Source organism: Amblyomma maculatum, chromosome 1 (assembly GCF_055883805.1).
Source record: "Amblyomma maculatum isolate TAMU_Amacu chromosome 1, ASM5588380v1, whole genome shotgun sequence".
NCBI classification, from domain to species: Eukaryota; Metazoa; Arthropoda; class Arachnida; order Ixodida; family Ixodidae; genus Amblyomma; species Amblyomma maculatum.
Genome location: NC_139344.1, coordinates 26826722 through 26849970, shown reverse-complemented (window position 1 = coordinate 26849970; position 23249 = coordinate 26826722). Strand labels below are relative to the sequence as shown.

General features: G+C 47.6%; 3 protein-coding genes across 4 annotated transcripts in view; 1 reads left to right on the top strand and 2 right to left on the bottom strand.

Annotated features, from left to right (window-relative positions):
• Window positions 1-23249, bottom strand: part of LOC146201985 (uncharacterized) — a 110771-nt gene that overhangs the window by 19085 nt on the left and 68437 nt on the right. For both annotated transcript variants that reach the window (XM_084587883.1, XM_084587884.1), the window contains 3 exons: window positions 18876-19023; window positions 18107-18184; window positions 16925-17040 (listed from right to left, as the gene is read on the bottom strand). In XM_084587883.1, the coding sequence (XP_084444009.1) occupies window positions 16925-17040; window positions 18107-18184; window positions 18876-19023 (342 nt within the window). The remainder of the gene's footprint in view (window positions 1-16924; window positions 17041-18106; window positions 18185-18875; window positions 19024-23249) is intronic.
• LOC146201989 (uncharacterized) lies at window positions 3734-6157 on the bottom strand. Its single transcript, XM_084587885.1, has one exon. It carries the CDS (start codon window positions 5881-5883, stop codon window positions 3742-3744), a length of 2142 nt encoding a protein of 713 aa, XP_084444011.1. The 5' UTR covers window positions 5884-6157; the 3' UTR covers window positions 3734-3741.
• On the top strand, window positions 14337-15164 carry LOC146201988 (uncharacterized). The gene has a single exon (XM_084587886.1). It carries the CDS (start codon window positions 14370-14372, stop codon window positions 15078-15080), a length of 711 nt encoding a protein of 236 aa, XP_084444012.1. The 5' UTR covers window positions 14337-14369; the 3' UTR covers window positions 15081-15164.

Genomic DNA, 23249 nt, shown 5'->3' with positions numbered 1-23249 from the left:
ACGCGTGTGCAACTATGGTATTTATTTATTCAAGGTACCTACAGTCAAAGAATAACTCAACTTACTGACATTCTAGTGGAAAGTAAGAAGAAATGGGCATGGGCAAGACATGTAGTGCGAATAGAGGATAGCCGATGGTCACTTAGGGTAACAAACTGGATTCCAAGGGAAGGAAAGCGCAGCAGGGGGCGGCAGAAAGTTAGGTGGGAGGATGAGGTTAAGAAATTCGCAAGGGTCAAGTGGATGCAGCTAGCACAGAACCGGGTTAATTAGAGAAATATGCGAGAGGCCTTCGCCCTGCAGTGGGTATAGTCAGGCTGATGATGACAGTACCCCAAAAGACATTATTGTAAGGGGGTTATTATACCCCAATGCAAGACACAAATAATAAAATTTATCAGCACAATACAGCAGAACTCAGTAAAGGAGAAAAAGTAACAGCGGTAGTGGCACATACAGATCAAGTGCAGCCACCAACCTGTCCATTAATGTCAACACAGTCAAACCCACTTATAACAATATTGAAGTGCCATGGCAATCATAGTTTTTATAACCGAGGTTAGGCCAAAAAAAGCAAAGAAAACATTATACAGTAGAACCCCGTTCATACGTTTTTCACCAGTCCGAGAAAAAAAAACGTAACAGCCGGGAAAACGCAACAGTGAGGAAGGCTCCGAAAAGAAACGAGAACAGTGCGGCTTTCACTTCAAACAATTTAGTTCCGCAAAGTGACGTTAGGACTTCAAAAAATCAAGAATAATGGACTGCCGTTTCTTTCGCTCGCTAGAAAACACCAGGCGCTTCTCATAGCCTGGAAAGCCGCATTGCTGTCCGCGTCGCTTTGAGGTGCGACATACCTACAGTGGAGGTCCAGAGCCGCGACCGCTTCTCCAAAGCTCAGATCTGACAAATCCTCGGAATCGTGTGGCTCGAGCTCGTCACCCCAATCTGCGGCTTCACTCGCGACCGAGCTCGCAACATTATCACCAATACTCTGGCACTCCGATGTCACGACGGCAGCGACGTAGTCGTCGTATGCGAGTCCTGTGGCACCCAACGCATCCATCGCCTCAGTGAGCTCTTGATCACAAGAAGCTGCTTCCGACTCCCCAGCGTCTGTGCCAGGAAATTCCCCTTCACCGTCCGTGCGAAAGCAACACTGCGCGAAGCAGTGCTGTGCAGTTGATGCAACCACTGCAGCCCATGCTGAAGCGACATAGTGCATAGCGTCAAGCACCGAAATGGTCGTAGGCTGCTGTCCACGATCAATACGCGCAAGACAGCGCTTCACAACACACTTCTGGTAGGAATGCTTCAGGTTCTTTATGACGCCGGCATCCAGCGGCTGCAGATGGCTTGTAGTGTTCAGTAGGAAGAACACAAGCTTGACGTTCCGAAGAAACTGCGGGTCTCTGGGGTGGGCAGCACAATTGTCTAGAAAAAGGAGAACACTCCTGCACTGGGATCCCATCTTGTTGTCGAAGTAGCGAAGAAATTCTTCGAACAACGAACACGTCATCCACGCCATCCACGCACGACTGTTACTTCTGTAGTGACACGGCAGCAGGCGAGTGTTCTTCAAGCACCGCAGGTTCCGATAGTTGCCGATTACCCATGGCTTTAACTTATTGGAACCATCCATGTTGCAGCAAAAGAGCACCGTCAATTGCTCTTTGCTGTTTTTGCCTCCGTGACATGCTTCTCCTTTCAGGCTTAGGGACTTCGACGGCTGCACCCGAAAAAAAAAAGCCCGTTTCATTGGCGTTGCAGATGTCACGAGGCGCATTGCCCTCAATTAGTATAGCAGATAGTGTGGCCTTCCAATCGTCGACTGTTGCCAAGTTCACACTTGCTGATTCACCGCTTACTGTCTTGTACGCGATGCCGTGCCTCTTCCGGAAATGGTCGATCCAGCCATTCGACGCCGCAAAGTCCGTGATGCCCAGTCTGTCGGCAATGTCCACTGCCATCTCGTGCAAAACGCTGCCATCAAAGTTGACGCCAGCAGCGCGAGCTTGCTTGAACCAGGTCAGAAGAGCCTAGTCGAGGTTTCCATACTTGGCCCCACGAGCCTAATTAGTTTTCGAGCCGAAAAGTGCTGCATTGCCTTTAATCTCTGCACGCTTTGAGACGATGCTGTTAAGCGTCGATGGTGGCAGACCAAGGTCTTTGGCAATATCAATTCTTTTCCGCGCTGGCTGCCTGTTGACAGCGTTGAGTGCGTCTAGCTTTTCCTGGAGGGAAAGCGCCTTCCGCTTGCGCGACACCATCGAAGAACGCCAGGTCACGATTATCGGATACAAAGGACAAGGGTTAGTTCGACTGGTTCACGACCGGCTTTGTCATGGACTGGTTGAATGGATGGGTGAAGCTGAACCCTTTGAATAGGGCGGTGGCGGTGCACACCACCTAGCAGACATTCACGAGGCAGATGGCCATCTAGTGGCGGCCTCTCCAACTCGCGTGCGGCTTCTTGAAGTTAGTTCCATAGCCAAGCCTAGTCAAAATGGTGGTCGGCGCGCGTTGCCTCAGGCGGGTTCGCGGTGACTAGTTGAGACGTATCATGAGGGAACGTTTTCACAGCTACAACGTAACAACGAGGATCCCAATACATTAGATTTTACGGGAGCAATGTCGGGACTGGATGAAAGCGACATAACAGCTGGGAAAACGCAGCAGTGAGGAACGTAACAACGGGGTTCTATTAAATTACACATTTAACGAGGATGAGGTTTGTTACCCTTTTTATTTCGTAGCAGGAAGAATACCCCAATTTGTAAGCGTTGCCTGTTTCACAGTAATCTGGCTGACATCTTTCTTCAGGGCATCCAATTGCTACTGAACATGGTGCAGTGGAAGCTTTATACAAAAATAAGTCCCGCAGGGAGTCTTGTCATTCTCAAAACCTCCTGGCGAGACAAAACCTACACAGGTTCCACTTCGTCGCCGTCGTCGCTACTGTCACCGTCCTCCACGCCAGTGACTGCTGCGACAATAGCCTCGTCTGTCAGCTATTAAGGGGGGAAGAGGGTATTAAAAACTTTTTTTTTATTTGCTGTCCTATCTTGCTGCAACTTGGCATGCAAGTAGATTGCTGAACGCTGATTCCAAATATGTATTCAGATTCTAGATATCTAATTTGGAACTCATGATATAGAAAATTATTCTAACCCAATTAAGCTTTTTCTTACGGGGCTTTATGGTAATTTCCCAATTAAAAAAGCTTGTTTAAAATATATGCCATCTATGCTAAGTATCCACAGCACATCCTAAAGCTAAAGAAATGTATACAATGCCATTATTTAGATCATGAATGAATAACAAAGTTCAAGGAAAAAAAACAATGTGACAGTAATTAGTTAACATTTGATCTAATTAATGATCTTTCAGGTTTAACGAAAGAAGAAAAGCTTTAGGATGTAGCTGAATTTCTGCTGAAAACAGTGACACCAAGTTCTCTAAAATCCGTTCATGTAAACATTATCAAAAGTCCCGTAAGGCTAAAGCATTTGACAAAAAAAAACAGAAGCTGAGTTTTAATGGCTCTGAAAGATTTCTTTGCTGAGCATATGTAAAAAAATATAGCTTTAGCATGTAGCCAAATTCTTTCTGAACACAGTGACAACAAACTAACAGGAATCAGCTCATGGGAAGATCACCAGAACCTTTGTATGTAATGGGTACCTCACCAAAAAAGAGCTCAGCAAGTCATTTACTAGTTTTGCTTGTGCTGTCACATGGTCACAGAAGTCCTGGGCAGTAGTCCTGGCCTCTGTCAGGCTTATGCTTCTTGGCCATCCTCTTCTTGACCTTTTCGGCATCACTGTGCCCTTTGTCAGACCTGTACAGCCTGTGCCTATCTTTTTCACGGCTCCGACGAATGAGGCAGCTGCCAGGATAACCAAGCTGGGCTGCAACAGCTCTGCTAGTCGCTGCCATCCCTTGGTTGAAACGTGATACTGCTTCTGCCACAGCCCTTTCAACAGCCAGCAACGAGCCATGGGTGTTCTTGGAGCTTTGGCTCCAAATAACAGAGTGCAGGCACTCAATGGCATTTTGCGTCATGCCATCGCTACAGCGCTCCAAGAGGGCCTCGTCAACAAGCCTTGCAAAGATGGGCTCAAGTGCAGTGCGAACCTCTACTGGTAGAGGGTTTTTGTGTGCTGGTGGCTTCTCTTGCTTGGCCAAAGCCCGGTTGAAAGCACACCATGAATCAGTGCCTTCAGGACAGTGGCTGTGGTCTGGGTTTTCATCTGTTGAAGTCATGTGCAAGAGTGTGGCATGCACTGCCTTCTTCATGGCCGCAACATCATGACTGTGGCTCCTCAGAGCGTAGCCATAATAGTTGGCAATTTTTTTTATCTTCTCTTGTGTAAGCTTACCCTTTCCACCCAAGGATTCTCCTCGCGCCTTCTTCTTCTCCACTAAATTGCGAAGAGCTGTCCCCATCCGCTTGTGGACATGATTTAGACAGTCTTTCTTCTCAATGGACAAATATCCATAGACTCCTTCCTGAGTCAAGGCTTGAAAGGTGCGGCTGTCCCCATCAGAAAGAATGGTTGTGTACTTCAACCCGTTTTTCTCAAGAGACCGCCTGAACAAGATTAAAGCTGCCTCAGTCTCCATCCGCCCCGCATTGCATTCAATGTTCTTCATACACCTGTGATTGATAATCCAGTCACCATAACCGTCATCACAGGGATCAGGTGCACCTTGGCATCCACGGCAGTACCTAGAGAGGACAACATGATCAAGAACAAGGCCCGTGTACAACTCAATGATGCACCCGACTGCAATGTTGGAATTGTGTCCACGTGTCTTCCACGTGCCATCAAATATGACATCTATGTTGCTTGGTGGATTCATGAAGTTCTTGTAGACGTTCTTCACCACTGCAACGCTTGCTGCTTCAGTAGCAGTAGCTGCAGCCTGGCAGGCTTCCACCATGGTGTCCATGTGTCCTCGAAAGGTTTTGTGATGAAGACCACGGTGGGAAAGATTCATGGTGGCACAAAAATCTTGTAGGGCAGTGAATCCTTTTCCTATACTTTGAATGCCCTTCATTGCCCGCAAATTAACCTCAAAAGGCGTTATTTTTGCTTCCCCCGATACTCGTGGCGATGAAAAGTGGCACTCGGCGAAATCACAGCTCGGGCATGTGAGCATCAACTTTACTGCAAGGCCGTATTGCCTCTTGTGGCACTTGGAGAATTGAAGAGTGGCCATCTCACAGTTTCTGCAGTTTGTGGACGCAAACATCTTTCTCAGGACTTCGATATCCACGATAACAAACTTTGTGCCGCAATCGTGGTCTTCGCTTACTGCGCCGACGTCCATGAGCTCGAACTTTCGGGAAGTCGCGGACTTCTTTGCCACAGAAGATTTGAAGTCATGAGCACGTTTTCCACGCTCCGCGCACTCCGTATCCGTGAAAAACACAGTGTCGAATCGCTCAGCACGCGAGCTCCGTTCAGCCGCGTCAACTGGCATTGAAGCTACAGCGTTTGTTGCCGTTAGGCTTAGCTCACCCAGCTCAGCCGCGGCCGACGGCAGGGAATATGAAGCGACGTGCAGCGTCCCAGAAGCCGACTTTTTTGATGGGCTTATACCAGGCGCGTCTACTAGCACTGAGGAAACTTGCGGTACCACCGAAGCAGGCATCGATGGGCTCGGTCGAGTCGCGTCAGTCGGCGGTGGATCGATGTTCGACGACACTGATGTTGACGCTGACGAACGTGGTTCAGCCGCGTCCACCGGGGGAGCAGCACCTTGCGGCAACACAGAGGGTGTTTTTGACGGTGCAGGGCTCTTCTTATTCCATGCACGCCTTTTCTTGCCGACCGCTTTTCGCGTGCTTGCTTTCAAGCGCCCGTCTCGCGCCATTTGAGACGCGCGGACGAAGATGCCAGGCAGGCGAACACACACAAAAACAAGAACTTCGAAGCTGAAGGGGCAAGCAAACTGAAATTATTCGCACAAACGACGCGCAGAAAGGCAGGAGAAAGAAAACTGCTGCGAAACACAACGTGGCTCGACGATCGTGACGCGCTTGCATACGAAAACTGCAGACGACGCAGAGGCGGACGCCCGGCCGGTGCGGCCGGCCCGGCACCGCGAGATGAGGGAGGAGAGCGGTGCAGCCAATCAGAGAGCCGCGTCTCCAGGGGGCGCGCGCTTTACCCAATCAGCGGCCGTCTCGAGAGCGGTGGTGCCCTTGACAACGGAGCCGTCTGTGCCGCCGTACACGTGTCTACCTCGTGGCGAGAGACGCCGGAAAGAAGAGCGGGAAACCAGCTTTCAAACAAGACCAATATGGCGCCGATCGGTTCGCGTCATGCGGAGCTACAGCGTATTGAAATGGGCCAAATTTTCGAGCTTGGCCTTCAGATCGGGCCTGCCGAAGGTTCTAAATTGTCTTTTTTTTAATACTTTGAGAAGGAATTGAGCAATAATATTTTGCAGAGCCATGGTTTGGACATAGTAGACTTCGAAATCACAATTTTTGAAAATTGTCATTTTTTGCAGTTTTTCGCGATTTTAAGACCCGCGTCCCCCCTTAATCTGTCGCGACTGTATCGTCGGCATGTAAAATCCCGCAAGTCCCGTAGCGTCGCCATTACTACCGCTAACTGTGGACCAAAGTTCAGTCATCGTTGTATCAGCAGGAGCTTCGCAACCTTCCGCGTCGCCTGCCTCAACCATGACTGCCTTACGATTCCATGTCTCTCCTTGAACCGTTGTACGCAACCACCACCAGGCTGGAAATCAGTTTTAAGAGATATGCAAAATGCTTCGCCTCCTACGCTAAAATTGGGCTACTAATCAGCAGATTCCCTGCACGGGCGTTCAAAAACCACTGATAGAGCACCTGTTCTACATCTTTGCAAGCCCTGTGTTGAATCCTTTTCCGGCTGTCCTTCGTTCCATGGGCAGCACCGGCATAGCTTTCGTTCTCAATCTTGAGCGTGTTGTGTATGATTGTCGATACAGTGCAGTCAACTTATAATAATACTGAAGAAAAAAAAATAAGGTCATTATAGCCAATTATTGTTATATCTGGACAGGCAAAAATGAAAAACAAAAATAATAAAAATAAATAAAAAAAAGCAAGCCCACATATTTTTCCATGCATGTAGGCTTGCCTACTTAATAGCAATGAGTAATTCGAATGAATAACGCTAATCATCTCAAAGAGCACTAACCACTTTATTACAGTATAGATCAATAGCCATAAAGTAACTAAAACATACTTAAAAAAGTTGGAAATTCGCGCTTGCTTGAGCAGCAGATGAAGCTTGATGTGAGCATCACTTCCAATAGCGCATACACGAAACCGATTAGCAACTGGATGGACTGCAGGACATCCCCAGCCTTGATGATCGTTAAAATCGTAGAGTGTGAATACCCGTTCAACCTTAAAACCCTGCCAGAAATCTCGAATCTGCTGTTTTATCTCGAGAGCTATCGCGCCGCCTGTCAATTGCAATGATGATAGTGGCCATTTCCTCACCACATGCAATGGCGCTCGCGGATTTCTCCACGACAGTCAGTTTCCACCGCATATGTCGAGTTTTCATGTTATCTTCTTAATATTTCATCTTTTATTAAAAATTCAGTCAAATTTTTGTGGTAAACATCTACCGGGCGGCGATAAAGCTATCGTATCCGTAGTACCACCGATAATCAATTGTTACACAAGATTGTTATAAGCGATATATTGTTATATCTGCTATCATTATAAGTGGACTGCACTGTACTGCCTGTTGAGTCAGGCCGTACTTGCGCACCATGTTGCACACTCTTACGCCATCCTCGTGCTCACATACGATGTTCCGCTTAACTTCTGATGCGCTGGTTGTGTCATACTTCCTGAAGGAGGATCCTCCATTACTGTTCATGGAAAATCCAAGGCCAGCAAGATTATGGAAACGATGATGGCACACCAGGAGAACCGTGCTAGAAAGACATGCACGAACGCTGCTGCATGCCTGCCACAAAACGTGCAAACGTGAAGCGGGGGCCTAGGGGAGGATAGTGCAGCGCAATATGGACTGCTTCACCGTGCAGAGGCAGAGAGGACGCAAGGGGGAACGTTTAAAGCTCTCTCTCAGAACGGAAGTGCCTAGCAGCGCCTTACGCCTTCCCTCCTCCTCCACATAAGAAAGTGCTCCGTCCTCCTCCACATCTCCGCGGCATGCAAGCTTCCCCGGCACACCCGACCAACCCATTGGTTTGACGCACTCTCTCCAGATTCCTTTTTTCTTCTTTTTATTGTCACTGCATCGGCGTTGTCAACATCTCTGCCTACGTGCGCGCTTTTATGGTGGCCATACAGTCGAACCCGGATATATCAGATTTCGGTTATATCGAACTCACGGAATATCCCCTTGAAAATCCCATGTAAAAGTATAGGAAAGCCGCGTCATATATCGAACTCAACTTCACCGGTCGTCGAACTCCGCACCACACACTGGAAAGTGTGCCTTTCCCAAAGACGATCGCATCACCCTCGGCCGTTTGCCGCGTGACGTTTTCAAGCCGCGCGCATGCACGTGATGTTTGCAAGCCATGTGCGTGAATGAACCAGAGAACGGGTGGGGAAAAACGCGACAGAGCGAAGCGCAAGGGTGTGCCCAATCTTTTGCCGAGCTATCTCTCTCCTTTCTCTTTCCTGGCCTTCGTTCGCAGTAGCACGCGCTACGCATGAGCCAAGCCAGCTCAGCCAGTTTTCAGACAGAACGTCGGACGCTTTCCCCAGCGTGTGTTGCGAACCCTCTGCAGCGGCTGATGTGGCTATGGCGCCTGCGGAAGTTAACGAGCGGCAGATCATTTTTTTTTTTTTTTTTACCAAGAGTCGTCTGTTTTTATCGTTGTGCTGTACGCGCGGCGTAGCGTAAGATATGGCGTTAAGAAGCGGCTTTCTTCTTCTTTTTTTTTTTTTATTGCGGGAGTCGTTTATTCTTGCATGTATGAATTAACGAAAGCACGCGGTCAGCTGCGATCATGACACCGGCTTTTAGCATATTTCACTTCAAACAGCATTTGCAGCTACTGTATCACGCTTTCCAATATTTTGTGTCAGTAGACTACGACCGCCCCAAGCACGGCATGATAAATCAAACCAGGCTTGTGCAATCAAGCCATCACGGGCAGTCTGCCAAGTTCGCTCCCCGCCGCTGCAGGAGCTATAAAAAGATAAACACGCCGCGACGAGAAATGAGCTGTGGATGAGACGACCGAAACGGAGTGCGACATCACAGAAACCTTGTTTCGAGCTGCCGCAGTGGCTCAAACGGAAGAGAGACGCGGTTCCAACAAGATGGAAATTTTTTGCTCTGTCGCTGCGGCTCGTCACTGAGATCGCTTAATCGCTTGCATGTGAGCGAGCTGGCCTTAACGCTTTTTTTTTTTTCCAAACTCTCGAGTGCAAAAGTGAAGGGTGGGTTCATTATGAGAGTGAGTTGATTACGCGACAAATGCGGTATCGTTTTTTTTGCATCGTAAGTGCTGTCCCAAGCAGATTTTTGTATATCGAATTATCGATATATCGAACTATTTTGCGATCCCCTTCGAGTTCGATATAACCGAGTTCGACTGTATTTTTGCTGACTCGCGAGTGACCAGATTTGAATGTTATAACCAATAATATAATAAAACACCATTGTAATAAGAGATTTATTTTACCATAAACACATGGCAAACCTGACAGTGCAGCGGCTGATACATTGTTAAAACTGGTACTGCCATACGTGGGTTTGACTGTAATGGGTAGTACACATTGCACCTTTGAAAGTATAATTAGAACGCTTAACCACACCATAAAACACTAAGAATTAAAATAAAGCAGCCTCGAAATTCTCTCAAATATTTCATTAAGGGGGGACACGGGTCTTGAAGGCGGAAAAATCGCCAAAAAATCAATTTTTAGAAAACTGAAGTATTAGAATCTACAACTATTATTCTCTGATTCCACCAAGTTTCTCACCTCTCGTGTCAATATTTGAGGCGTAATATCAATTTATAACAAGTCGGCTGGCTCATTTCAAGCTGATGTTTTCACTAAAATAGCGCATTGCTCACGGCGATCTTGGTCTCTTTCGAAAGAGTGGCTTTTCGCCTTCAAATTTCGCGCTCCTGCGCGTCGTTTCGCTCATTGGTTCGATACAAACAAAGAAAAGAAAAAAAGCCACAGCACACGTTCCTATTCGTTGCTTCGGTGCATGTGACAAAAAGGGACCCCGTGATTGGCCGTTCGCGTCTCGCGTCGTCTGCTGCGCGCGTCAGGGCAGTCGGAGCCGTGCCCTTAAGACGCCATCTTGCCTAGTGCTGTCAGCCTCGAACGCCTCGGAGATCTCGCAGCGATGTCTACGCCAACGAGAAAGTTTGCGATGCGTCATAAATACGGCAAAAAAAGGAAAAAGTCGTCGATCGGCAATGCTAAGAAAGGTGCTTTGGTGTTGCGAGACGCCGAAAACGAGCAGATTCCTGCGTCCAGTGACCGTGTCGACGAACCTACGGATCAGCTAGGCCTAGCGGGCCCGTCAAGCGAGCACACTTCAGACGTCGTCAGCCGCGTTCGTCACGATACAACGCTTCTGACGCCTTCCGATCTGGCAAGTGAAAAGAGAAAAGCCGACGCCAAACTGCGGGAGTTGGATTCAACACCAGCAACGAAACGCAAGACAGACTTTGCCACCAGCGATGCCGCGATCTGCCCGCTTGACGAGACGAGCTTCGCCGTGATTTGCATCGAGTCGATCAACAGCCTTCTTGACGGTGCAAAGTGTAAAACGTGTGGAGGGAGTGTTAAAATCAGCCGAGGTGATCGCGAATACGGCCTCGCTGTCAAGCTTTTCTGGACATGTGTCAACTGCGGCGACAAGGCATCGGCGTGGAGTTCGCCGCGTGTGGACGGAAAGCAAAGTGTAAATCCTTTCGCTGTGAACATTCTAGCTGCGCGCGCGATGCAAAGTACCGGCAACCGGCGGACTGCATTCAACGACATCTTTGCCGCGATGAATATTTCCCACCGTGGACTGCACACAAAAATGTGGCAGAGCTACGTAAAAAAAAAGCTGACGCCTGCCGCGACGCGTGCAGCCGAGAAAGTGACCGTTGAATGCGCGGAGTCAGTCCGGAAGCTGTACGATGAACTGAACGTTGACAATCCTGGCAACGTAGCCGTGTCCTACGATGGGACTTGGATGACTCGTGGGCATTCTTCCCACATCGGAGTCGGCACTGTCATCGAGCTTTTTACGGGGCTTGTCCTAGACTACGTTGTCCTGAGCAATTTTTGCGCCGGTTGTGAGCGGGGACCGAAAGTGGACGACCCCACGTACCAAGAATGAAGAGCAAGCCACGTCTGCCAGAAAAATATTGATAAAAAGGCTGGTGAGATGGAAGTAGAAGCAGCCCTAATCCTATTTAGAGCACAACCTCAGATATACAACGGTGCTGTCAGACGGCGACAGCCGGTCCTTCCTCGCCCTGAAAGATGACCAAGTGTATGGCTACGTTGAGGTCACCAAAGAAGATTGCATTAACCATGTTCAAAAGCGGATGGGGACAGCTCTCCGCAATCTGCTGTCAAAACAAAATGGGTCAGGCTCGGAACCACTCGGTGGTAAAAGCAGACTAACTGGTGATCCAGTCAACAAGCTAAGTTCTTACTATGGCTGGGCACTCAAGTCCCACAGTGGCAACATAGAAGAAATGGCAAAAGCGGTGATGGCTACCTATTATGATGTGACATCAAATGATCAGGAGTCGGATCACAGCCTTTGCCCAACAGGTTCAAGTTCCTGGTGCCGGCAAAATGCTGCCAGTGCCAAAGGAGAGCCAGCCCCAAGGCACCGCTACAGCCTTCCTAGTCATGTATGCAAGGCATTGCGACCAATTTATGAGCGCCTCTCTGACAAGAAGCTCCTTGAGCGATGTGCAAGGGGAAAAACCCAAAATAATAATGAGAGCCTGCACTCTCTCATATGGGCACTGGCACCAAAAGAAAGGCACGCATCCCTCTTCAGTGTTGAGGCCGCAGTTGCAGAAGCAGTCTTGAAGTTTAATATAGGGTACCAAAGGACCTCGGTAGGAATTTTGAACGAGCTGTGTTTGAATCCTGGCCAGAGAAGTGTGCGGCGTATGGTAGAAAAGGACAAGCTTCAGTCCGTTGCATCTACAAGCAAGCGTGCATCGGCAGAAAATTTGCAGCGTGCTCTGAAAAAGCGCCACAAAGGTGGTAGTGCCCAAAATGACTATGCCCCTCGGGCATATTAAGGGGGGACGCGGGTCTCAAAATCGCGAAAAATGGTCAAAAATGGCAATTTGAAGTCTTCAATGTCCCGACTATGCCTCTACAAAATATTATAGCTCAATTCCTACTCAAGGTATTAAAAAAACGGCAATTTAGAAACGTCGGTGAGCCGAAATTGAACGCCAAACGCGAAAATTTGCACCATTTTCAAGCCGCCGTAGCTCCGCACGGCGCGAACCGATAGGCGCCATCTTGGTCTCGTTTGAAAGCTCGTTTCCCGCTCTCTCTCCTGGCGTCTCTCAACACGCTGTAGGTTTTCGCACAGCGGAGCTTTCGGCATCCGTCCGCAAGGGGGGAATCGTCGCGAGACAGCCGCTGATTGGGTAAAGCGCGCGCTCTCCGAGGCGCAGCCCTCTGATTGGCCCTGACGCATGCCTCACCTTCCGCGACCGCGTTGCCGACTCTTCGTCGTCTGCTTTTGCCCGCTGGCATGTGATTTTTTGCGCTCCTCTTTGTTTCCTAGCATTTCTTGTTCTGCATTTTTTCTCATCGTTCCTGTAAATATTTTGACTATTAACTCGCTCCTCTTAGCTTCGACGTTATTGTTTTCGTGTGTATTTGCCTGCCTGGTGTCTGTTCCGCGTGTCTCGATAGCGCGGGACGCGCGCTTGAAAGCAAGCACGCGAAAAGCAGTCGGCAAAAGGAGCCGCGCGTGGGATAAGAAGAGTGCCACATCGAGAACTACAGCTTCGGTGTTGCCGCAAGCTGCAGGGCCGTCGGCGGATGCGGCTGGATTGAACTCGTCGACCACAGTTTTGCCGATGGACGCGGCTGGACCGACATCGTCGATGTCAGCTTCGTTGGTGGACGCCGCGGCTGGACGTGCCGACCGGCGTCAACTTCGGTGTTACTGCAAGTGTCTGCGGTTCCAGTGGATGCGCCTGGACTTAGCCCGTCGAAAATATCGTTTTTTGATGCTCTGCGAGTCGCTTCAAATTCTGTGTCGTCGGAAGCGGCCCAGCCGGCTGAGCTAAGCCTAACGACGACTTCGGCGTTTCCGCACGTCGCTTCAGCGCAGACGGACGCGGCTAAACCGAGCTCGCGTGTTCAACGTTTGGACACAGTGTTTTTTACGGAGGCGGAGTGCGCGGGACGCGAAAAATGTGCAGATAACGCCAAGACGTCATTGGTGAAGAAGTCCGCGACTTCCCGCAAGTTCGAGCTGATGAACGTCAGCACAGTAAGTGCAGACGACGATCGCGGCACTGAGTATATAATTGTTGATATGAGCATACTCAAGAAGCTGTTTGCATCCACAAGCTGCAGCAAGTGTGGGATGGCCAGTGTTCAACTCGCAAAATGCAGCGGAAGAGAATATGGCTTAGCTGTGAAGTTAGTGCTCACATGTTCGAATTGCGATTTCGCCGAGCGGCACTTTTTGTCGCCACGAGTGCCCGGGAAATCTAGCATCACACCATTTGAAGTAAATCTGCGGGCGATGAAAGGCATACAAAGTATAGGGAAGGGAGTGACTGCTCTAGCGGATTTTTGTGCAACAATGAACCTCTCCCACCGAGGACTTCACCACAAAACTTTCAGGGGGCACATGAACACCATGGTGAAAGCTTGCCAGGCAGTTGCTACTGCTACAGAAGCAGCAAGTGTCAAAGTGGTGAAGGACTTATACAAAGACTTCCTAAACCCAACAGGAAATGTAGACATGATATTTGATGGCACATGGAAAACGCGTGGCCACAATTCAAATATTGCAGTTGGCTGCATTATAGAACTGTACAATGGCCTTGTACTGGACCATGTTGTGCTTTCGAGGTACTGTCGTGGGTGCCAAGGGGCACCTGATCCCAGTGATGATGGTTACGGTGACTGGGCTGTGAACCACAAGTGTATGAAGAACATTGACTGCAATGCCGGACGAATGGAGACCGAAGCAGCTATGATTTTATTCAATAGGTCCTTGGAAAAAAATGGGTTGCGGTACACAACCATACTTTCGGATGGTGATAGCCGCACATTTCATGCATTGACCCAGGAAGGAGTGTATGGATATATATCCATCGAAAAGAAGGACTGCCTCAACCATGTCCACAAGCGGATGGGGACGGCTCTTCGCAACTTGGTTGAGAAAAAGAAGGCACAAGGGCAATTTCTTGGTGGAAAGGGCAACCTTACCCAAGAAAAGATAAAAAAGATCACCAATTACTATGGGTATGCCTTGCGGAGCCATAGCCACGACGTCGCAGGCATGAAAAAGGCAGTGCAAGCTACGCTGTTGCACCTGACCTCAACAGATGAAGCCCCAGATCACAGTTGCTGTCCTCAAGGAGTTGATACATGGTGTGCCTTCAATCGTGCTTTGGCAAACCAGGTGGAGCCTCCACCACACAAAAACTCTCTGCCAGGCCATGTTCGCACTGCGCTTGAGCCAGTTTTTGCCAGGCTGGGCGACGAGGCCCTTTTGCAGCGCTGCAAAGATGGCATGACACAGAATGCTATCGAGTGCCTGCACTCTGTTATCTGGAGCCAATGCTCTAAAAACACGCATGACTCTTTGCTGGCTGTTCAAAGGGCTGTTGCAGAAGCAGTTTCTCGCTTCAATCAAGGGATGGCAGCAACCAGCACAGCTGTTGCAGAGCAGCTTGGTTATAGCCCTGGCAGGTGCCTCATTCGTAGGAGCCTTGAAAAAGATAAACAGAGGCTGTGCAGGTCTGATAAGGGTCACACCGATAGTGAAAAGGTGAAGAAGAAGATGGCCAAGAGGCACAGGCCTGACAAAACCCAAGACTACTGCCCAGGACTTATGTGAATGATTTAAGATTCAGAGACTGTAGCAAGTGACTTTCTGAGCATTTTTTTTTTTGTCAAGTGCCAATGCCATACATAGATTTTCACAGCCATTACATGAGCAGATTTATGTAAATTTGGTGTCATTTTGTTCACCAATAACTGGGCTCCATGCTAAAGCATTAAATCTTTCCATGTGATTGGAAAACAAAAGTGGCACAGTGAGTAAAACTTTGAATGCAGTTTTCTCAGCTTTGTTTATTTGGTAAAAAGCCTTGCCTTACAGAACTTTTCATAATGTTTGCATGCACGGATTTTATTGAACTTGGTATCATTTTTTTCGGTAAAATCTCAGCTACATCCTAAAGCTTTCCGTTTTCGATAAAGTCTGATAGACTAGCAATTAGATCAGATGTAAACTAATTACTCCCATTGTTTTTTTTCTCCCAACTTTGTTATTCATTCATTACCTATATAATGACTTCTTAAAAATTTCCTTACCTTTAGGATGTGCAGTAGGCTCTTGGAAATGACAGCATATTTTTAAAACCAGTTTTTTTAATTAAGAAATTGCCGTAATGGCCCGCAAGAAAAGACACTATGTGCGGTACATTATCTTGCCATATTTTCATGTCTAGATGAGGTATTTCAAATCTAAATACATATTTGGAATCACCATTCAAAGATATATCACCATGGCAATTTTCAGCAAGATAGGTTAAGAAATAAAAAAAAAGTTCTTAAGACCCTCATCCCCCCTTAACAATGTCTGGTAGTTGACATGTACATATTTTTTACTTTTAGGGATTAAAAATGACTTCCGTTTGTTTTCCTCATTTTCTCAAGATGTGAATTTTGGTCTCCTGTCAAGTTGGTGAATGCGATATCTCAACACCCATTGCAGATACAGCAATGATTTTTGTTTCAGCATTAAGCCAAATAAGTGGAGCACACAATGTTGCAAGCAGATTTCTTAATTATTGCTTTAAAATTTTTTAAGATGGCGCTTTTTGTGACCACTGTGTTTCCATGTTACGACTACTAAACTTCAATGTGCAATAAAATGAAATAATCATTAAATCAAAAATCTGCTTGCAAAATTGTGTTCCTTATTAATTCTAGTATATAGCTATATGCTAATAAGAAGTTTTTGTGAAGTGGTTTTTTTCCTATTGTTTTCACAGCAAGTGCACCATTGTTCTTAATTATCTCAACGCCTAATTGGTTCAGAGAAAAACTAATTATATTTTTGGAATCAGCACCAGGAACTGCACACGTGTGCCAAGTTTCATCACTTTACTTCAAAAATTAAAGAAAATGGCTTTAAGACCAGTGTCCCCCCTTAAGCAACAGATTACAATCCTTTATGCATTGGGAAAAAGCGAGTAATTCAGAACATGCAAACCCCCCTGTTGCTCAAGGCAGGAAGAATGGGGATAGGAAGTGGAAGGCTGCTGGTGACACCATGCCCAGGCAGGCCAGGACTCATTACATGGAGTTTTCGAATACACGCGCATCAATGCGTGTAGTGCCAGGGAATTCAGAACCTTTGTAATATTTAGGTTTTTGCTACGTGAAGGTTTTGCTGTACGAAGAAAAACTTTTCAGCACAAAATTCAACACAGCAACCATCCAAAATTATTAAACTAAAATAAGAGCATAGACTTCACTCTTGGTACAATAAATAAATAAATAAATGCCACATACAAATAAACAATTTACTTGAAAAACTTCTCTGCACATAACCTTGTAGCTTGCTTCTGGAAATCCAAAGTTAAATCAACAAAGCAAGTACCCAATAAGAGCAGCAATTTCAAAAATATTCAACAAGAAAAAAAATATATAGAATAGCGACTGAGAACTTACGTCATTCCTTTCTGGACAACTCGGTTGCGACAGTCATTCCAACACAGACACGCTCTGCCACATTCAAACAGCATTGGTGGATCATTCAAGTTGAATTCCGGAAGGAGACAACCATCCTACAAAAAATGGAAAAAAAAAAAAGTGAGTCCACAGCATCAGCCTTCCAAACAGACATTCCCCAACTTCATCTTTTACTCTCAGCAAGTCTTTCAGCCTTTCCTTCTCTGGTGCTTTGAAACTCACCTCCAGTACTCATTGTTCTAATTTGATTAAATTATTTACAATGCCTACTCAGCTCTAGCTATAAAGGAGTCCTAGCACTTTGCCAATGATATTGTTACAGACCACTGCCAGGGATTCGGGGTCCGAGCATGGGCCAAGCGCGCACACACATTGTCAGTCTCATTTTCGATGAGTCGACCCGTAGCAATATACTCGCAATGCAATGGGAAAGGATATGAGAATGAGAACCCATCCACATTACTCAAATATAAAAAAAATTGATTAGAAACCAGAGTGCCCGCGTAATGCTTCACCTTCCTAGCAGCATATCACATCACCATTCCTTTTTTTTGTGAGACAGTGATACTTCCACTCGTTTAGACTAGAATGCAAATTCACTAAGCCAGCAGCACCCCTACAAACATAAAACAGTCACACTCTGAAGCCACTCATAGGTGGAGTTTTTCATTGCTCCTTCTGTGTAACGGCACTACTTTCTCAGGTGGACATATGGTGTCAAGAGCAAGTAAAATTCCCAGCAGCCATAATTATTCAGTGCTCACACTTGACTCTGTCATGCAAATGCGGAGCCATGTAAGGCATTGACAACCAAGGGGGCAAGCGCGGCCCCCTCCTCGTATTCCTGTTGGCTGGCAGCAAGCGACAGACTTCCTGAAAGCGTTCCATATCAAATGAGTTTTTTCGCTGGCGGTATTAGCAGAATCCAAGCCTTTTAAATGGCACTTCTTGCAGCCTGCCAGATTTCAGCTACATTTTCTTGACAATGATGGCAGCGGTATGATCACTACGTACAAATCTGTTCATTTTTAAACCCAGCAATATCAGAGATACATTTGCCAAACATGGATGCAAGGGAGCATCAGGTGAGCAATTCACAAAAGAAAAGGCTGTCAAAGTCTTCCAATGCACTCTGGCAGTAGTAAAACAAAAGCGCCCTACCTCGTCATACCAGCACCGGTAGCTGATATTGGAGCACACACAGTTCTGAGAGGAGCAGTCATCCTGGCACTTACAGCTCTGCAATGAAAAGCAGCATAATTATGCATTAAGGACACAGTTTCGAATGCAGGAATGAGCTGCACCTGATCCCTCGGTAAAAAAATGTACCAGACTGCCGTTAGGACGAAGTTGAACAATTTGAGATCATCTGGTTGGTTTCCCGCAGAACGCAATGAAAAACAAAACAAAAAAGGAAATCCAATTTTCAAATCAAACTGCTTCTAGTATCCTTCAGTACTTCTGCAGCTTCCACAAACCACAATGAACCTGTGTATCGGCACAGTCGAAAGAGGAAAAATGGATATACAAAATGCTGCTACACAAAAAAGTGAACGGCCACAAGATAGCTTCTACACACCTTCACAATAACTGTCGGGAAGCAGCCTTGCTGGTGCTCGTTTTCTTGGAAAGGAATCTTTTTCAACAGTGCACAAAAAGGGAGGGCATCATCGTGCATGCGCTAGCATAGAAATCTGACATGATCAGATCTCGGCAACACTTGCTTTCGGGCTAGCAGGTCATGGTTTTGATCAACCAGCGCAAAGAATGCAACGAAGTAGGCTTGCCTTAAAATTCGATCTTGCTACAGCGTACAAAAAAGCACATTGTAGAGTTCGCAACAGCTATTTTGCTGCTCGACAACACAGTCTGTATGACAGTAGTTTCTCGACTGAACTTTTAGATAATACGCACGAGAACATTTACATACCTGGAGAGCAGTGATAGAGCACTCCAATGGCACAGCAGCTGTCTGACAGTTTTCCATCAGATAAAGAAAATCCGATGCGGGGAAGGGCTCATCGTCCACCCCATTGACGCAAGAAACGGCATGTCTTTCCTTCCCTTTGCTGATGTCCCTGCATCCATCAAGTCAGACCACACCACATTGCAAATGCTTCTGCTACCAAACCAGACTTATAAAAGCAAAGTGACCCTGAAAATGCTCAAGAGTTTAAATTCACAATAATGTAGACCATGCATACTGCAATGACACAGGTAGCAAAATGGGAACTATAAACTATACTGACCAGCAAGGGCCATGAGCATTCTTTAATTTTGGAAATGCCAGTAGTGGCGTGCAATAACAGATAAAAAGTATACAAATGTTGCTGTAGTTTATCAGTCACAGTAAACAAATTTCTCTAGAACAGTACGCTAGTGTGAATAGTGGCATCTTCTAGCACAGAAGAAAACGGCACAATAGGTAATATTTGCTGGAAGTTCCCAATTTCACCAGTGCTACCTCAGTGCCAGTACATCAGTGCAGCCAAAAGAACATTTTCCTGCATGTTTGAACAAGCAGCACCATGTTGGCATGAAGCCAAGCGTTAGACTCGGCTAATCTCGCATGAGAAACTATTAGCTTACGCAGTGCACTGTAACTGCTAGCATACGAGAGTGCTCCTTAGCAAATACAAGATCAAACAGCTTACTTTGCACCTTTTTCTACCATCTAACTTCTGCAATTTGATTATAACATCTTGAACAGACCTCAATATCCGCGAGTGACTGCCCTACCATGATACGAGCAAAAAAAACTACCAGGGCACTTAGCTCTTCTTACATGTTGCTAATGTAAACCATTAAGTGCTACTGCTTAGATAAGGTAAGTGTTTGGTTTGTTTCACACTCTGTTTTATACACCTACATGGTTATTGCATTTTTTAGCATTAGATTTTGGATTCTACTCAGAAATATTCAATACATACAGAAATATTCAATACGATTTCACATTGTGGCCTAAGTTTATCACATTTATTGCTAATCACATTTAACTAATTAACAGTTATTAAGACCTTATGGGGGTTAATTCTCGCAAGAATGAATGCGCCACGGGGGGGGGGGCTAGACGATACAGTCGCCTTCTAGCCCCGACGTGCCAGCCCTAGCAGACAGAGCTGTGACCCCCAACCCGCGGTGCGAGAAATCGCCACTGCGGCGGGTTCGGGCCAGAGGGGACAAACACCGAGTTACGTACTCGAACAGAGTTTATTGTGCTCGAGTACACAGCAAGGGAATAGCAATCAAGAACAACCACCGTGTAGCGAGCGAACGCCGCGTACGGGGGTGAAATAAAAACCACCTAATGGGGAAGCGCGCCAAGGAGGTGAGAGGAAGAGTCTTCTCACCTGACACTGCTTCTCGCTCACATCCCGTTGCGGTAAGTGCCTACGGTTAGTGGGCGATTCTCGGTGACGGCGGTGGTCTCCTCGGCAGAATCATGAACCGTGCGCGTGCGCGCCCATTCGCCGAAGAACCCCGAGCGAGTTGCTACAGTCGCACTCCTCGACATGGAACGGGAGAGGAGGTCTCCCGGTTACGCCGGCAGGAAAGAGGGAAGCCCGCGGCAGCGTCGCCGCAGGCCCGGGAAGCGGCGGGGGGTGGCCAGCATGCCCTTTCCTCCGCCAACCTCTCTGCCAGCACGCATAATCACGCGTGTTAATTACGCACGGGCGTTATAATGGAGGAAGGGGATTGTGAATCCCCACATCCCCCCCCTCCTTAAAACCGCCGTACGGCTAAAAGTAGTCGCATTCACCGAGGGATATACCGAGGGGGCCGGCTAAACGCTGTTCAACTTTTAAACCCAGAGAAATCCGTTTAAACCCACAGAAAAGTGCCAATATATAAAAAGTTGCAGACAGCTCCCAGTCATGGGTGTCGGAGGGGGAGGCATGGCCGACGACCACAGGAGACGACCATGGAGCAAGTCAAGGGTGGAAGTGTCGATGACTGCGGTAACCACAGGTCCCGCTTCTTCGCCGTCAGTTAGCCAAGCACGGAAATATCGATGGCCGCAGGCGGGCCTCTGCATTCATCCTTGGTCAGCCAGGGCAGCTTGCCGGAAAACGGTTAGGAACTGCGTCTTCGCGTTGCATAGCGTGCTGCAGGCCCCCCTCAGCAGGTCGTCCGCTCGCTAATGGCCGGCCTCTTTTCCCTCAGTCGTTGACGCCGCCGATGGCGAGGGCAGCGGGGCGCGCCAAGCTGCTCCCACTGAAGCCACGGCCGCAAGCACCGAACAGCGCCAAGGCAGGCTCTTTGCTGCAGCTTTCGGTGTGCTGGATGCAGGAGCTTGTTCCACGAACTCCGGCTTGCTCGCTCTGTAGCCGACCGGAAACAGTTTGTCTTGGCCCGGTTGACGGTGACAGCAGGCCCTGGGTGCAGGAACAGAGCCACTCCTTGGATGGCTTGCCCCTCGCTGCTGCAACAGTCGTTGTGGCCTCCGTCGGCTCCTCTCCTTGCTGGCTGCAATGCTGTCTTTTCCTTAGTTACATTTTTTTCTTTTTCAAATCTACCCCCGCTTGATCTTTTCCAAGAGAAAACGCGTGCTTGCTCTGGAAGTAAAATGCGCTGAATATTAACAGAGCGTCCCATCCATATTCAGCACAAGAAATTACTCTCTGCGCATTGGTCAGAGTTACGGCTGCCGTAGGCGCAAGTCGTAACGAGGCGCGATGCTCGAAATCCCAAGCCTTGCCTCTCGCTGCAGCTGCCTGCTGGTGGGGGAGTGCGTCCTCCGCAGACCACGCAGTGGGGCTCGAATTGCGGTGCGCTTTGTGTAAAGTCTAGCTCCGCCATCATTGCTTGCAGCTCTGTCGTACGTCGGTGTGTGCCCAACGCAGCAACCGTGGCGTTGTTGCGAACTTATAGAGCAAGTTCTACCCATTCGACAACGTTACCATGCACATCACTAGGCAGCGAAATGACACAACTTGAAGAAAAGTCTTAGGGCCGTTCGCATGCTTAGCGATGCACATGTGCAATATAGCTCGTATCAGCGTGGCGTGACCAACCTCGAAGGACTCACGTGTATCTGTGTGGGGAAAGGATTGCGCAAGGTGCTATAGGAGTACAGCCGGCAGGAATTTAACGCGCTCACAGCAATACAAGCTGTGTAGCGCCCGCACAGGCAGCAATACCAGCGTGCCCTTATGAGCGCCGCGGCCGCGCCGCTCGGCTCCCAGAGCCCGTCGAACACTGGTCGACAAAATAAAAAAAACAAGCAGGATCCTACCGCTTTCCTAGAGCTCCCTTAAGGCTGACTAGGCTCCCCACTGCACTGATGCAATTAAAACGGTCACCACTTAAACTCAGAGAAGCCGGGTAGGCCGCCCCTTCTCTGAGGCTGCGAGCCATCGTGACGAGCTGGATGACGGGCGCGGCACCAAGGATAGTAAAATACTTCTCATGCCATCAACGTGCGCGTGCAAAAGTACATACGCTACAACGTTGGCCGTCCTCCTGTAGAGCATGGTAAGTCTCAAAACACTACGAAAGGATGCCCATCACGCCATCGTGCGCGTCACCCTGCTGCAGAGCGGTGGAGTCGTGTGACCTCCTGCTCTTGCAGAAAATTACAAGATCACAGTGGCGCGCTCACATCCCGTTGTGGTAAGTGCCTACAGTGTGTAGGCGATTCTCAGTGACGGCAGTGGTCTCCTCGGCAGAAATCATGAACCGCGCGCGTGCGCGATCAACCGCGTTATAGTGGAGGAAGGGGATTGTGAATCCCCACAACCTACAATAAGTGTACTGCTGTTGTACTCAATATAAGCTATCCAGCAGTATTTAAGACTTGATGACATAGCAAAAAGTTCAATTTTAATGATAACTAATTGTGATAAGACTCTTGATTAATCAAGTGCAATTATACTTGACATAAGCTGTGCAACAATACCAAAAGTGGAGTTCAATTCAGGCATAATTAAATATTTAACAATTAATAGAGCTCTACAATCAGCTCAGTGAAATTGTGCTCGAAATAAGCTATCCAATGATATACGACTTTACGGTGCAGCATAAAGTTCAACTTAATCACAATTACCTCCTCATAACGGCAGTTAATTGAGACCTAGAAACACCAATACCAAAGCATAATGATACTGCCCATAAGCTATCGAACGATATAAAGCTATAAAACTTGCAGCTATTACATCCAGCATAAGTTACACAGCCACTACAGACAAATTGTGTACACACAGTTCGTACATGGCACGTGGCCAAGTAATGCTGCACATTAATAAAAAACTGCATGAAGCTGGCATCTTCACTTTGTTTTCCTCGTCATCCTTAACTCCTTTTT